The following is a 16196-nucleotide window of genomic DNA, read 5'->3' as shown; positions in this document are numbered from 1 at the left end:
AGTTACACTTGTCCTCGTTGAAGATCAATCTATTTCTTCGCGACATCCAAAAAATTCGAATTGTGGTCTACCTGATCACATCCACATGCAGTGACATTATTGACATACATGAAAACATCTTTCAGCTGTTCTCTGGTTAAAATCATCCATCACCCATTGGAAACACGAAACTCCGTTAGTGACCCCGAAGGGGATTCTACGAAATTGATACAACTGCTGACCAGATTAGAAAGCGGTGTAAGGACGATCATTCTCCCGGATAGGTATCTGGTGATAAGCATTTCGGAGCTCCAAGGTGCTAAATACCCTGTAGGTAGATACTTATCTGACCATGTGATCCCTCCTGGGAAGCAGGTCGGCATCAAGTTTGGTAAAGCGATTGATCATCTGAGAATAGTCGATGACCATACACTTCCGGTGATTAGGAGTATTGACTATGAGCACTTGAACCCTCCAGGGCGAGCTGCTAGGTTCGAGTATACCCTCGCTTCGCAGCCGCTTGGTCTCGTCAGCAATAAATTGTGCATCAGGGCGCGAATATCACCTAGACTTCACAGTAATATGTTGACTATTAGGTGTCAGACACGGGAACAGCGGGGGTGGCTCAATCGACATCTCCATCAAGCTACAAACCGAGAAGATTTTAGTGGGTTGTTCACTATTGAATTGCATCTCTAAAGGCCCGTGCCGATTCAAAAAGTCATGTCCAAGGAGAACGTCGGAGCACAGATTCGGCAATACCATCATCTTAATATCCGAGTATAGTATCTCATTAGCTACCAAGTTCACTACACAGAATCCTTTGGAGCTTTGCCATAGAGCCGCAGAGGCCATGTACAGTGTACACGTGTTGAGTAGCCGGAACAGTGGGCCAGCCGTGTCTGCGAACAAGATCCTGGCTGACATAACTCTCACTGCTCCCAGTGTCGATCAAAGTGTCAGCTGCTTCGCCGTTAATCACCACAGGAATCACAGCGCTCGCCAGGCCGTGAGACACAACCCCAGGAGCCGTCCTCGAGGCACGCGTGCCCTCGAGCGCTGTTCGTCTGTCCTTAGTTGATCGACAGACTTTAGCAAAATGTCCTTTCTTCCCACAGCTACTGCACTGCGCATCCTGAGCCGGGCATTGGCTCCGAGGATGTCTGCGATTTCCGTAAAAGAAACATTTGCCTGTCATCGCATCAGGAGTTGTGGCCACCGTGGTAACCGAACCGCTCTCCTCGGCGTCCGGACTCTTGTCGAGAAAATCCTGGCAAGCGGCGTGTGACGGACATACTGACCCAGCGGCGGACACCGCGTCCGAGCGTTTCTCAGTGGTAGCAGCGCTCGCAGTCAGATAAGGTCGTCCATATGTCTCAGATCGAGTCTGGGCCATGTGCAGAACCCGGTCCTGTTTGTACGCATCCTAAAAGGTCATAGCCTTGTACTTTAGCAGCTGCTGACGGATGGTGGGCGATAGGAGACCAGTAATGAAAGCATCTCGCATTAGATCATCGATGGCCATCCGATCCTGCACTCCGCAGTCTTTGCCGAGTTGTCGTAACTCCTGCGTATACTGCTCCAAAGTCTCAGTCGCCTCTTGCATGTGCGTAGCAGGCAGATGTCGTGCGTAAATAGTGCTTCCTGGTTTTATATAGAGAGCTCGCAAGGCCTCTACAGAATCGGCATTGGTTTCACAGTGGGAGAAATAGTCATAGACATCGCTGGACACGTTGCAAATGAGAGCATTCAACCTCTGTAGGTCCGTTGCTTCAGGCACGGCTTGCATGTAGAGTTCTAAGGATCGTAACCAGTTTGTCTCAAGTGTCGCTCGGCATTGCTGGTATTCAGATCTCCATCGAACCTCTCCGGTTTGAGAAGCTTGTCCATGGCACTTGAGTGTCGAGATAGATTTCAAAAATTGTTATGAAATTAAGTCGAGACCTCGTTTCCAGACATGAGGCTTTATTGAAATCTATCTCCACATACCCAATAACACAAAATAAATGAATAACATTAGAATTACAAAGAAAGGACGAAATAGCATTCCCAACTCATCTATAAGCAAGCAAGTGACCATTAACATTACCCATCATATCTTGCTCAAGTGTCCGCTCACAGAATGCAGAAATGAAGCAAACCCCCCCTCCTTCCTACACTACAATCCATTATATATCAACCCCTCAAGTATCATCCCAAACCGAATCTTCTTCTTCATATTTCATCACAATGATGATGTCATCGGTGCCTTCGTTATGAGGTCATAATTCGACAAGTGCAAGTCTTCATCTGATCAGTATGAATTTTTTTCTCTGCAACTGTTGGTCTAATGGACACTAATTTTTCACCTTAGGAGCACCTCCTCCTGCAGAATATTTTAATGATAAATATGATTTCATAGGTCACGTGGTACAGGTGCCATCTTGGAAAAACCGAAAAGCGTTGCACCTATATTTCTCTGAAACCACTCAGTGGAAAATAAATTGAAACGTGGCTCATTGTAAAGAACTCCGCATGGGGAATTCGATGACGTCATTGGTGCCTTAATTATGAAGTCATAATTCGACAGGGACAATGCTTGGTCTGATCAATTCGAAATTTCTTTAGTGTGATCAACACAACAATTATATTAGAGAATGTAAACTTATGACGTCATCACTCACATGGTCTGGCAGCCATATTGGATCAAAGAAAAACTGTTCAACACCAGAAGAGTTGACTCGTACCAAGTTGACTGTGCAGGGTAAGTATTCTATAAATACCATCTAGCTTAGTTTATTTTCAAAATGTCCACCATGTACAGTCACATGAAAAAGTAAGTACACCCCATGTAAAGTTTTGACTTTTTCAACATATTTCAACATACAGCTATTTGATCTTCATTTCAACAATATTGATAGATATAGGTGATATAATGTAACAAATATCATGAAACATTTACATTTTGTAGTCTATTGTATAACTTCTTTTTTTTTTTTTTTTTTTTTTTTTGTATACAAGATCGAGGCTCGTGAAAGAGCTAACATTAATCACACAAAAAGACAAACCGACACACAAAACACAAAAAAACAAGGGGAGCGGCAGACAAGATGGGGAGAGAGGGGGAAGGACACAAAAGAGAGGGGGAAGAGGGGGAAGGACACAAACACAACATAAACTTAAATAAACATCAATGCAAATTTGGCATGTGGAAAAAGTAAGTACACCCTTGGCTCCAATAGGTGGTATTGCCCCTTTTGGCCGAAACAACCTCAAGTAGGCGTTTCCTATAACTGTTGACCAGTCTCTGACATCGACTGGGAGAAATTATTGCCCACTCCTCCATGCAGAATTCTTTCAGCTGTGCAATTTTTGAGGGGTTTCTTGCATGCACAGCTCGTTTCAAATCCCCCCACAACATCTCGATGGGATTTAGAGCCGGGCTTTGACTTGGCCATTCCAGAACCCTCCATTCCTTTCTTTTCAGCCATTCCTTGGTGGATTTACTGGTGTTTAGGGTTGTTGTCATGTTGCAAGGTCCACCTTCGGTTGAGCTTCAACTTTCCGACAGATGGCCTCACATTATCCTCAAGCACCTTCTGGTACAATGAAGAATTAATAGTGGATTCTATGATGGTGAGCTGCCCAGGCCCTGATGCAGCAAAGCTGCCCCACACCATAATATTTCCACCACCATGCTTTACAGTTGGTATCAGGTTCTTGTGGTCAAATGCTGTCTTTGGTTTTCGCCAAACAAGTCTTCTGGTACTGTGGCCAAATAGCTCTACCTTTGACTCATGTGTCCAGAGCACATTGTTCCAGAAGTGCTGGTCTTTGCCTCGGTGTTCATTGGCAAACTTTAGTCTTGCCCTGATGTTCTTTCTGGACAGCAAAGGTTTCCACCTGGCACACCTCTCATGTATATCAAATTTGTGCAGCCTCTTTCTAATGGTAGACTCGTGCACTTTGACATCAACAGTGGCAAGAGCTACCTGTAGATCCCGTGATGACATTCTGGGGTTCTTAGAGACTTCTTTCAGCATCTTGCGGTCTGCTCTCGGGCTGAACTTGCTGGGGCGGCCTGGCCTGAACAAGTTGGCAGTTGTTTGGAATCTTCTCCACTTGTAGATGATCTTCCGGACAGTCGAATGATTGATTTCAAATTGTTTGGAGATATTTTTTAAATCCCTTCCCAGACTCGTAGGCATCTATAACCTTCTTTCTGAAGGCCTCAGAGAGCTCTATTGATCTAGGCATGGTGACGCCGCACACTTCAACAACAAAGAGCAAATCAAACTAAATGCCTGAGGTTTAAATAAGACAGGTTCCTCCAAGATCCTCTCCAATGATGTTCTAATCATTTGCACCTTAGCTGGTGCACCTGATTCTAATTTTAGGTATTTGAAGTAGTGATAAATGTAGGGGTGTACTTACTTTCTCCACATGCGAAATTTGCATTTATGTTTATTTAAATTATACAATGGACTACAAAATGTAAATGTTTCATGATATTTGTTATATTATATCACCTTTATCTGTCAATATTGTTGAAATGAAGATCGAATAGCTGTATGTCAAATAGCTGTGTGTTAACACCCTTGCCCGCATTTCTTCTTCCACCATCTTTAGCCAAGTCTTTCTCGGTCTTCCCCGTCCCCTACTTCCTTCTACATTCATTTCCAACACTCTTCTCAACCCGTCACTTTCATCCTTCCTCAACACATGACCAAACCATCTCAAACTGTTTCGTGTAGTTTTAGTTTGTATAGTTTTCCTCAATTGGCTTGCCTCATGTGAAACCAATTGTTACCTGCTTATTTATTTTTTAGCTCATCTCATCTCATCTTGATTCCTGAAGAGATTAACGTTAAAATGGGTCATGATGGCCGAATGTCTGTCCGGTTGTACTTTAACCTTTTGTAATTTTTACTATTCTTCCCTTGTGACCTGGCTCACTGTTCTGGAACTTGACACTTGAATACAAGACAGTATGCTGCACAATCACTTGGTGTGCAATTTTTTCGATTTCGTATTTTCCAATTTGAACCCAGTGGTACCCCCTGACAACATTGAACGCAGGGGTACCCCCTGAAACTTTGGATCCCTACTTACCATCCAATTGCTCTGATTTACCATTTCCCAAATTGGATTTACCATCCAATTGCTCTGAAACCCGATGCAGCCCTTCTACTCGATAGTCCACATGATCGCTCGGTCTTAAATTTTTCAATTTTAGATCAGGGGGGCACACAGGGGGGTTCCCCAAATCAGCAGGGGTCTGAATTACAACCTCAAGAGATGATCGTCAGCCCACTCGCGTTTTTTTTTCTTTCTTTGATCCAATATGGCTGCCAGACCACGTGAGTAATGACATCGTAAATTTACATTCTTTAATATAACTGTTGTGTAGATCATACTCAATAATTTAAAAATGATCATACTAAGCGTTGCCCTTGCCAAATTATGACATCATAATGAAGGAACCAATGACGTCATCATTAACAACACTTATTCCCCACTTTTTTTTTTTTTTTTTTTTTTTACTTTACATTACATCACTTTCTTTCTCTCTATCTCGCTCTCTCTCTCTCTCTCTCTCTCTCTCTCTCTCTCTCTCTCACTCTCCCCGAGTCTGTGTTACCACATTATTTGTTGCCTTTGATCATTGAACTATTGGAGTGTAGTACCTGCGTCTTGTTCCACTGCTATAAGTTCCTTCCATTCATACTCATGAATGACGTAACTTTGTTTTCAATGCCTTCTACTGTTCATGCAAATCGCTTCAAACATGTTCTGAATCATGGTGCATAACTTTTGAAGCTGTGCTAGAATGTAAGTGTGTTGTATCATATCTCGGGGCTTAGAAATCACAACTTTGTTTCTTTCTTTCAATGATTACCACAAATGCAGTTAAAGGCACAACTTGCAATAATTCTTTGAACTCTTTCTATCATTGATTAATTTATTCTGAACTATAATGTTTCGAATTTGTTCACTCTTACTTGAGAAAGATTATATTTCGTATTGCTGTGTACCATACTCGGCGGTTTAATGCTTTGAGTGTCTGCTCTGATTGTGACAGGTTGGTGTTTCGAACCGGTTCAAAACCAGCCCCAGCCAAGTCATACCAAAGACTTCAAAGTTGGTTGACATGCTGATTACTTGGTTGGCGCTCGGTATTTAAAAGGGAGAGCACAGCCAAACAACTATAGGTTGGCAACCATTGTGCAGGCATGATGGGCCTAATAGAATGTCCTCTACTGTGTTCAAGTTATTGTAAGTGAATGCGTATTATCCTATAATGTAATAATATGCTTATTCTGTTTGTCTGTCCATCTGACGACTTTTCTCTTGAAACTACTCGACAAGGGGCCATAAAACCCATTTCATTATAAAGAAAGGTCTTTGTCCGAGGAGTTCCGTTTGCATATTTTGTTTTTCCATTACGTAAGACCTCGTATGTTTTTATGCCTCCGCTGACGAAGTCGCCGAAGGCATTATGTTTTCGGGATGTCCGTCCTGCTGTCTGTCCGTCCGTCCGTGATAGGCTAGCGTTACTGCGATAACTTGAGAACGGCTGAAGGGAACCAAGTCAAACTTGGTACAAGTGTGTATAATGATGTAAAGATAAATGGATTACATTATGGGGTCACAGGTTCAAAAGTCAAAGGTACTGTTAGGTAAAATTCTGTTACTGCACTAACTTCTGTCAAAGGTCAGAGTCTGTTTTTGTTTTTATGTTTTTATGGTTTGTTACTGTGATATGTTTTTGTATGGCTGTTTTTTGTGTGTTTGTTTGTTTTTTTGAAATATATTTTTGTTACCACGATAACTTAAGAATGGCTAAAGGGAACTAAGTCAAACTTGGAACAAGTATGCACAGTGCCTTCAGAAAAAATTCACATCCTTTGACTTTTTTCACATTTTGTTGTGTTACAGCCTGAATTTAAAATAGACAAGTCCGGAGACGATGATGGTTCATGAGCGAGCGGTATTCAATGACAATGCTCAATGAGAATTGGTACGAGGTTAGTTAGCTACACAATACCGAAAATTCGGTTCGATTCCGACAACTTTGAAAATTTGACCTTTGTGACCTTCAAAGGGCGAAGATTCTGAAATTTGTTGGAAAACTTGTATTTCATGATGTATTTGATAATATAAGATCATGTACGACATTTCACCCTATCAGGAAGCGTACAATGTAATAAAACCATCAGAAATCGGCTTTTCTAAATTTCGTGACCTTGTGACCTTGACCTTGGGGCGAAAATGAAAAATCGAGCTCCGTGGGGCTAGACACATGACATTGGCCTAACCAAATACCGAAACCCCTGTCAGATTCCACCAACTCCCTCGGAGAAGATGTAGCTTGAACTCGATTACCCCCTAAAAAGACATCTTTTTCGGGCGTGGCTCCGCCCACAATGGGCTCAATTCGCCCCCTCCAGGCAGGACACAACTAGATCATGATATCAACCTCCCACCCAAGTTTCATCAAGATCGGATGTTATCATCGGGTAGTTATGCTGCGGACAGACAGACAGGCACACACCCATGACGAATATAGTGGTCACTCTGTTTGATAACTCGTGAACCAATTACATTGAGATCTTTTTCACTGATCTGCACATAATACCCCATCATGTCAATGTGGAATTTCCTTTTTGGAATACTTCACAAAATAATTTTTTATCAATCACCTGAGATAAGTCCTATTTTTACTGAGGAATCGAGAGACGGCAGAATCTCGTGAGATTGTGATTTGAACAGGTTTTTATGTACTTTTAACATTGTCATTAATGAACGAGAATAAGAATGTTGTTAAAAAGCGGAAGATATTGTGAATTTAACATTCTGTCGTTTACTTTTAACATCGTTCTTAACAAGCGAGAACAGGAACAATGCATGAATGTTTTAATCTTTCAGGCATTTGCCTTCATGTTCCTATATTTTTACTATAACTTGTGCCTAATTCAATTCACATGTTTATTGCTTATAGTCCGGCAGCTAAGCTAAATATAGCATAACAATTGTGCATTTTGTGAGGAAAGCACCAAATTTGGCACAGTAGTAGACTATCATATTATGAAAAGATCTGGATATTGGGCCATCTCAGATTCAGAGATTTGATTTTTGCAAGATTTGCAGATTTTGCAAGCTGAGATTGCAACGCCAGGGACGGCCGACTCCTTCCTACGAGCTGCCCACGTCACCCGCACAAGAAGAGCTCATCAAATCACTGCAGCGGCACTGCACATCCTGCAACACCGTGCGTATGAACGCCACTGTATGACATATGCTGATGATGCAGAAGACCTGCCTGAGTTCGAAGACTGGTGTCACCAGAGAGGAGAAGACATTCCCAACTTTCAGTACTGGGCAACTGTGCTGGAACTAGAGATGTTGGTACTGGTCTACGTGCGTTCTCTGCGGCAGGCTTCATTCACGATGTACCTTGATGCCCTGACGGAACTAGTCCCATGGTTCCATGCCTTAGACCACACACACTATGCCAGGTGGGTCCCTGTTCACCTGAGGGACATGGTTGCACTCCCAATGAAGCACCCAGATGTAGCCAGAGAATTCAGGGCTGGCAACTTCACTGTACAGAAGACGAAGAAGATGTTCTCTTCGATCCCAATCGAATCGAAATCTTGCAAAAATCTAATCTCTGAATCTGAGATGGCCCAATATCCAGATCTTTTCATAATATGATAGTCTACTAGTGTACCAAATTTGGTGCTTTCCTCACAAAATGCACAATTGTTATGCTAAGTTGCCCCACTATAATGTGAAAAGGAAGTGATGCACTCTTTTTATATTGAATTGCCAGTGGATGAAGAAAGATTGAATTGCCATGTTTCATGTGGACAACAAGTAAAAAAAAAATGAAATGAAATGGAAATTATGGCCGAATGGCCTCCTGCGTCAGAGTTTCTTGTGTCATGTTTTAAAGAAAGGGGGAGGGGAGGACATAGTTGGAGGTGAAATAGGAGATTGAGCTGCTGGGAAGGGGGAAGGGAGTTGAGGCAATTGGCGCATCGGTATTTTGCGTTTGTAGTTGATTCTGGTTGTTGCTGTGTTAAAGTCCTTGCTTTTGTTACAAACCACCTGATGAACCAGAATGATGTTTTTTTTGCACCCTTTCTTCATTGCCCAAAGCAACCCTGGTGTTGGCTTAAACCCTGGTGTTGGCTTAGCGGTTAGGGTGCCGGCTTGGGATCCTAGGATCCTGGGTTCGAATCCCGGTCGATCGCTAAGTTAACGCCAGGGGGGTTGACTCAGCCTGTCATCCTTCCGAGGTCAGCAAATTGAGTACCAGCTTGCTGGGATGAATGATCACGGTGTGTACCCCGATTTAGAATAGGTACACCGTATCCCTGAGCATCGTAAGAGCGTGACCAAGGGTTGGCGTCAGGAAGGGCATCCGGCCATAAAAACATTGCCTCAAACAGGGAACCATGATTGTCATGGGGCCCGCAAGGCTAACCCCCGCTCTAGCGGGAAAAATGGCCTTAAAACGATCATTCATTCATTCATTCATTCATTCATTCTTCATTGCCCAAAGCCCTGTCTGATAAACAGGCTTTTTTGTCAAACTTTTAAGGACTAGGCCTTTGCATTGTCATCCCGCTTGCCCTATCATTATTCAACCAGCCACTCATTTTCATCAGAGGCAATATGGGCTGGCAAGATGGCCAAGAGGTACACACATTCACTTCCTGAACTTTCTCGTCTGGGTTTGAATTGTAAACTGTCGTCCTGGTGTCTCGCAAGCAGGGTGATTCATCAGTGTGTATTGTCCCTCGATGAACGTTTTAGACGGGCCTTCCCATCTGCCAGAATAACACAGTAGTTGGTGGACGTGAAGGATCCCATGGTGCCCTTCACCAAGAGTATGTGAGCTATCACCGGCACACCCTCTTTCCAGCTTTTATCCCACACATCTCTACTTTCGGAAAGCCGTTTGTCTGTCTGTCACCATTTTTGTCAGAGATGGCTGAACGGATCTTCAGCAAACTTTCATCAAAAAATGTTCATCAAAAGGTTCATCAAAAAATGTTTTTTTTTATTTTTTATTTTTTATTTTTTAATAACCCCAATGATAAATTATCCATGATTCGTGTGTGTGTGTGTGTGTGTGTGTGTGTGTGTGTGTGTGTGTGTATGCGTGTATGTGTGTATGTGTGAGTGTGGGTGCGTGTGTGTGTGTGTGTGTGTGTGTGTGTGTGTGTGCATGTATGTGTGTATGTGTGTGCATGCGTGTGTGTGTGTGTATTTTTTTTTTTTGAGGACCTTCATTTAACCTTCAACATCGATATACCTGCTGCTGGTCCCTGCGAGTTTCGAGTTTTGTCATCAAATTTTCAACAAAGCTTTATTTTGAGAATATGGAGAAGGCAATTAATAATTTGGACAAAAGGTCAAAGGTCAGCATCACATAAAATCGTCAATTTTCATGTGATTGACCTTAAATTTTACGAATTTGCATATTGGGTCACTGAATTGGTTCACCAATCAAATGGTAGGAGCCGATGGTTTTTTTTTTAGATCAGAAGGTCAAAGGTCAAGTATGCATGAATTTGTCAATTTTTGTACAATTGACCTGAAATTTTAAGAATTTGCATATTGGTCACAGAATTGGTTCACCAATGAAAAGCAATATATATTTTTTCTTTTAGATCTAAAGCTCAAAGGTCAAGGCTGCATAAAATCATCAATTTTCATTTTGTATTTTTACCCTCGCCAGAGGGTATTGCATTTGAGTCCGTTTGTTTGTCTGTTTGTCCGCACAGAATAAATATGGTTTTCTCCGCAACCGTTGGTCCGATTGACAGGAAATTTTCACCATAGGTGGTACGTGGTACTCCACGATAGATTTTTTAAATTATAATTATGACGTCATAGGTCACGTGGTATGGGCGTCATCTTGGAAAAGGCAAAAAAATTGCACCTCGATATCTCCGAAAGTGCTGAATAGAAAAACATGAGACTTGGCTCATTGTAAAGAACTCTCCATGGGGAATAAAATATGTTAATGATGATGTCAGAGGTTCCTCCATTATGACGTCATAATTCGACAAGTATAAAACTTCATCTGATCAAGATGAAATTTGTTTAGCGTCATCTAGGGATAAATTGGTGGAGGAAAAATAATAATGACGTCATCGGTCATGAGGTTCGGGCGCCATATTTGTTTTAACACAAAAGCCTTAAAAAACACTAAAAACACCTCCTGGCAAGGGTCTGCAATCTCTGAATGCTCTTTCTTTTTACCTTCGCCACCAAAGGTGGATGGAGCTTATGTTTTCACCCCTGTTTGTCCGTTTGTCTGTTTGTCTGTTTGTTGGTTTGTTTGTTTGTGAACAGAATATCTGAAAAAGTTGTGGACGGATTCGGACGAAATTTGGCAGAGATGTAGTGTATGTGACGAGAACGAAATGATTCGATTTTGGTGAAGGGATGCAGATCCGATATATCAAAAAGTTGTGGACGGATTTGGACGAAACTTGGTGGACCGGTTGGGTGTTTCAAGGACGGTTTCAAGAACCGGACCGGTTTCAAGGACGATTCGATTTGATTTTGGTGAAGATCTGAATATGGATTCGGATATGATAATTATTTAATTTTTTTAAGCGATTCTTCATCATTGAGTGATATGGCCAATCAGGTGGAGGTATACTCTTTACTGAGTGCTCTCTTTTCTTTCTTGTTTTTTTAAAAACTGTTTTGTTATTTGAGCATACAGAAGAAGACGTCTGATACTTTCTCGTTTATAATTTGGATGCAGTGGTCTCGTAACCTCTCCATACCAATGACGACCACGCATGGCCCCTGCTTGGAGAGATCGACATGTTTGGATCTCCAACAACGAACCGTCGTCGACTTGTCGTTCTCGTCAAGTTCGTGTCGGAAGGTAATGAACGAGCGCGGAACAGGTCGGTCCAGAGAAACCCGGAGAGATGGTCGGAGACAGCAGCAGGGAGGCGTGATCTCCACACCCCAGTGACGGTGTTTAGGGGGAGGAGAGACCGCGTAATGTTCGATGGGAGTTTCCAGTCGGAGCGACGTCTCCGCTTCTTTTCCATCCGCCGCCTGGACACCCTGGGGGTTCCTCAGAGAGCAGGTGAACCCCAAAGTGGAACGTACGCACCTGTTGGAGTTCCCAGACCCGGTTGGCTGCGCCCAGGTAAGCACGCCCGACGCCGTTTGATTCGTGGCCGCCTCGGCTCACTCGGTAAACTTCCGCCTGTTTGTCCACGGAGTTCTTGCCTTTCCGTGCCCGTAGACAATCTTCAGCCCCGCTTATCCGCAGATCACCACAAAGCGGTCTCCGACCGATGAAGCGCCATCACCACCTTGCGCTTACCGTTTCAGATCCAGGGAATCTATTCCACCCAAAGAAACCTTTACGTGACCGTTGTCTTTTTTTTTACGCGTTGAGCTTCAACATCGATATACCTGCTGGTCCCTGCGTTCCTATGGTCACGCGGTTCACGCACACCTGCACATCGATATATACCTGTTGATCAGAAATGAAATAAATACATTTCAGGTTTGGCCTGATAACATATTTCTCTGGTAACAGGTAGCTCGTGATGTGGGGAATCCAGGTTTAAATCCCACGCCGTGTGTTTGTCCATTGTCTATGGATAATGATATCCCTGTAATTCACGAACAGGTACACCGAAGTCTTTGTCGTGTGTGCGATTTCAGTGGAAGCCGATTCACCGTTATGAGCTTTTTACTTATTAGATTTTACTTTGTAATTATAAAATTAAAGCTCATCGCCGTGCAATAGAATGATTAACTGCTGATGGAGAATGTGGAAATGGTTGTGGTTACGGATAATGTTGGTCAAGTCTTGTAGTTGCAGCTTATGGTGGTCGAGGGTGGTGGCTGTAGGCTATGGTGGTCGGGGGTGGTGGCTGTAGGTTATGGTGGTCGAGGGTGGTTGCTACAGGTTATGGTGGTCGAGGGTGGTGGCTGCAAGGTTATGGTGGTCGGGGGTGGTTGCTACAGGTTATGGTGGTCGGGGGTGGTGGCTGCAAGGTAGGGTATGGTATGGTGTGTAAAAACAAAAAAGTTAATACAGGTCCACAACTTCTTGGCTATCAGATGAGAAATGGTGGTGCTTTCATCATGGTTCAAGTGTTGCAAATATAAGAACCCTGATTGTAATCTCAGGTTAAAGATGCCACTTTTATTGGGCTCCAAGTAGGTGTTCTGCTCATTTGTTTCTCGTGTTATTAATATTGGCTTCCAGCTTCAGCCCATAAATACGATGAGATTCTGGCATCTCAATTCGGCTTTGGAATGTTTTCAAAACTACTTCGTTAAGTTACGTTAAAGTTTGCACAACTACTTCTGTAACTCAGGCGAGCGAGTGTTGCGTTTGGGTAACAGTGACGCACCACCCTGTGGCGAAGCGTGTTTCTCAACAGCTCTTATTATGAGCATCGATGCCTTGGTCGTCCAGCCATGGCATCTCCACTCAGGTGGGTTGAGGGACCGCAGCCTGCAGCCCCATTCGTCCCGTGCCCGCATATTGATCTCGTGTTTGGCATTTCATCCAAATCGCACAAATCAAGTGATATCACGAAAACAGGTTCCAAAAGACTGAAGCAGCTGCCAGGAACTGTTTTCCCCCTTGCATGATGCAATGGCCTATGACTGTATGGGATGGCACGTGCACACTCGTTTGTTTTGTGTTTCACGTCTGGCTCATCGCCTTGCCTCGGATAAAAATTTGCAATTTTGTTTGGAAATAAACCAAACGGTATGAATCGAGAACAATACTGCGGAGGTGGTGGGGCTAGTATATTTTTACCTGCACCACCAAAGGTGGATGGAGGTTATGTTTTCACCCCTGTGTGTGTTTGTTTGTCCGTTTGCTTGTCCGTTTGTGAACAAAATATCTCAAAAAGTTGTGGACGGATTCGGACGAAATTTAGCAGAGATGTAGCGTATGTGACAAGGATGAAATGAATCGATTTTGGTAAAGATCCGGATTCGGATCCGGCTAGTAGAATTTTTAAAGTGATTCTTCACCATTGGGAGAAAGGGCCAAAAACGATACATAGCGGGATATCTCAAAAAGTTATGGACGGATTTGGACGAAACTTGGTGGGCCGGTTGGGTGGCCGACAAGGACCAATAGATTTGATTTTGGTGATGATCTGAGTATGGATTCGGATATGATAATTATTTAATTATCAAGTGATTCTTCACCATTGGGAAATAGGGCCAAAAACTATACATAGCGGGATATCTCAAAAAGTCATGGATGGATTTGGACAAACTTGGAGGACAAGTTGTGTGTGTGACAAGGAAGAATCGATTCAATTTTGGTGAAGATCCGCATCCAGCTAGTATAATTACTCCCGCCACTCAGTAATGCATTCCATCGTGTGTGTGTGTGTGTGTGTGTGTGTGTGTGTGTGTGTGTGTGTGTGTGTGTGTGTGCGTGTGTGTGTTCATGAACAAGATATCTGGAAAAGTTCTGAACGGATTTGGATGAAAGTTGGTGGGATGATTGTCCTTGGGATAAGGAAGAATTGATTAGTTTTTGGTGAAGCTCAGGATATTATTCCCGATCCAGGAATTTTTTGGGGAATTTTTTGGGGATTTCTTTTTCTGTTTTACTGCATTAAAGCTTTTATTCTTATTCTTAAATGATGTTTTTCTCCTCTAATTCCGAGATATATCAAAATAAATTCTCTGACAGTTAGGGCCTACTTTCTTTTTCATTTATTGTTTTGGGGAGAGGGGATGTTAAACAAAACGTATTATTCCAACTTGTTTGGTGGATGTGTTGGGTTGGTGGGATGATTGCCCTTGGGATAAGGAAGAATTGATTAGTTTTTGGTGAAGCTCAGGATATTATTCCGGATCCAGGAATTTTTTTGGGAATGTTTTGGGGATTTTTTTTTCTGTTTTACTGCATTAAAGCTTTTATTCTTATTCTTAAATGATGTTTTTCTCCTCTAATTCCGAGATATATCAAAATAAATTCTCTGACAGTTAGGGCCTACTTTCTTTTTCATTTATTGTTTTGGGGAGAGGGGATGTTAAACAAAACGTATTATTTCAACTTATTTGGTGGATGTGTTGGGTTGGTGGGATGATTGCCCTTGGGATAAGGAAGAATTGATTAGTTTTTGGTGAAGCTCAGGATATTATTCCGGATCCAGGAATTTCTTGAAGGATTTTTTTACCATTGGAAGATAGGGCTCCAACTTGACCCACGGTGGAGGTATGCTCTCTACTGAATGCCGTTCTCGTTGGATTGTGTTTTTATTTCTGGTGGACAGCCAGCTTTACTTAAAACCGTGGAAAAAAAACAAAAAAAAAACACTAGAGATGGAAATGAAGTCCAAGGACTATAGTTGTTTTTATTTTTCTCTTTACGAGTCTTATTAACGATAACGAGACAAATCTGTACAGGTGAAAAAATTGAAATTTTAAGGTGGCAATTTCTCTCTTAGAATATTGTAACAATCCAAAGGCGTTGTCGCAATAATGCTTCTTCTGAAATATCTATCGCTGTATGAATTATCGTATTCATTCACCTGATGGCACGTTTCATGCCTGGTTACCGTAAACACAAGAATGTAATTGTTCGTTGTTGCCTCGAGTACCATCAACTTTTTCCCCTAAGATTTATTCAAAACTAAGATATACCTGTCAAGAACGGGTTGTCGTCGTCTGTGCTCATATGCAGCACACGGCTTCAGGTTAGCATCAGTTTTCACAGGTGTGTGGCTGTGCTGCTGATACAAGGCCCACTGTAGGATGGAGCAGGAATTTGTAATAATTTTTCAGGGTGCCGGTGACAAATCACATACTCTTCGTGAAAGAAACTAATGTTGGCAGACAGGATGTCCAGTTTAACGTCCATCCGAGGGACAACGCGCATGTTTTTAGCCTCGCCGGGACTGTGAGACACCGGGATGACAGTTTATATCTGGGGCGGATTCAAACCCAGGCTGTACAGCTCAGAGGTGAAGGTGCATACGTCTAGGCCATCCTGCCATTCCGTGAAAGATGCGTAACTGGTGTGTTTGTTTTTCTCTGGTGTGTAAACGATGTATTGACAACGTAGGTTTTGTTCAAACAGCGGACAAATCCCTTTTCGGTTTTATTGCATATGTTCACACTCCAATCGTATGTATTTTATAGATGTACACACATTCTAATCGTACGTACTTTCTAGAAAAAAGCACACTCTTAAT

At 42.6% G+C, this 16196-nt stretch overlaps 1 protein-coding gene across 3 annotated transcripts in view; it reads left to right on the top strand.

Annotated features, from left to right (window-relative positions):
* Positions 1-16196, top strand: part of LOC137439033 (zinc finger protein 40) — a 138382-nt gene that overhangs the window by 36022 nt on the left and 86164 nt on the right. For 2 of the 3 annotated variants that reach the window (XM_068134622.2, XM_068134623.2), the window contains exon 2: positions 11753-12151. The exons of the other annotated variant lie outside the window; for it this stretch is intronic. In XM_068134622.2, the coding sequence (XP_067990723.2) occupies positions 11815-12151 (337 nt within the window). In that variant the 5' untranslated portion in view covers positions 11753-11814. The remainder of the gene's footprint in view (positions 1-11752; positions 12152-16196) is intronic. 3 annotated transcript variants of the gene reach the window in all.

The sequence above is a fragment of the Myxine glutinosa genome, chromosome 13, assembly GCF_964187855.1.
Source record: "Myxine glutinosa chromosome 13, kmMyxGlut1.1, whole genome shotgun sequence".
In the NCBI taxonomy this organism is placed as follows: Eukaryota; Metazoa; Chordata; class Myxini; order Myxiniformes; family Myxinidae; genus Myxine; species Myxine glutinosa.
Note: the sequence above shows the minus strand (reverse complement) of the source record. Positions and strands in the feature narration are given on the sequence as shown.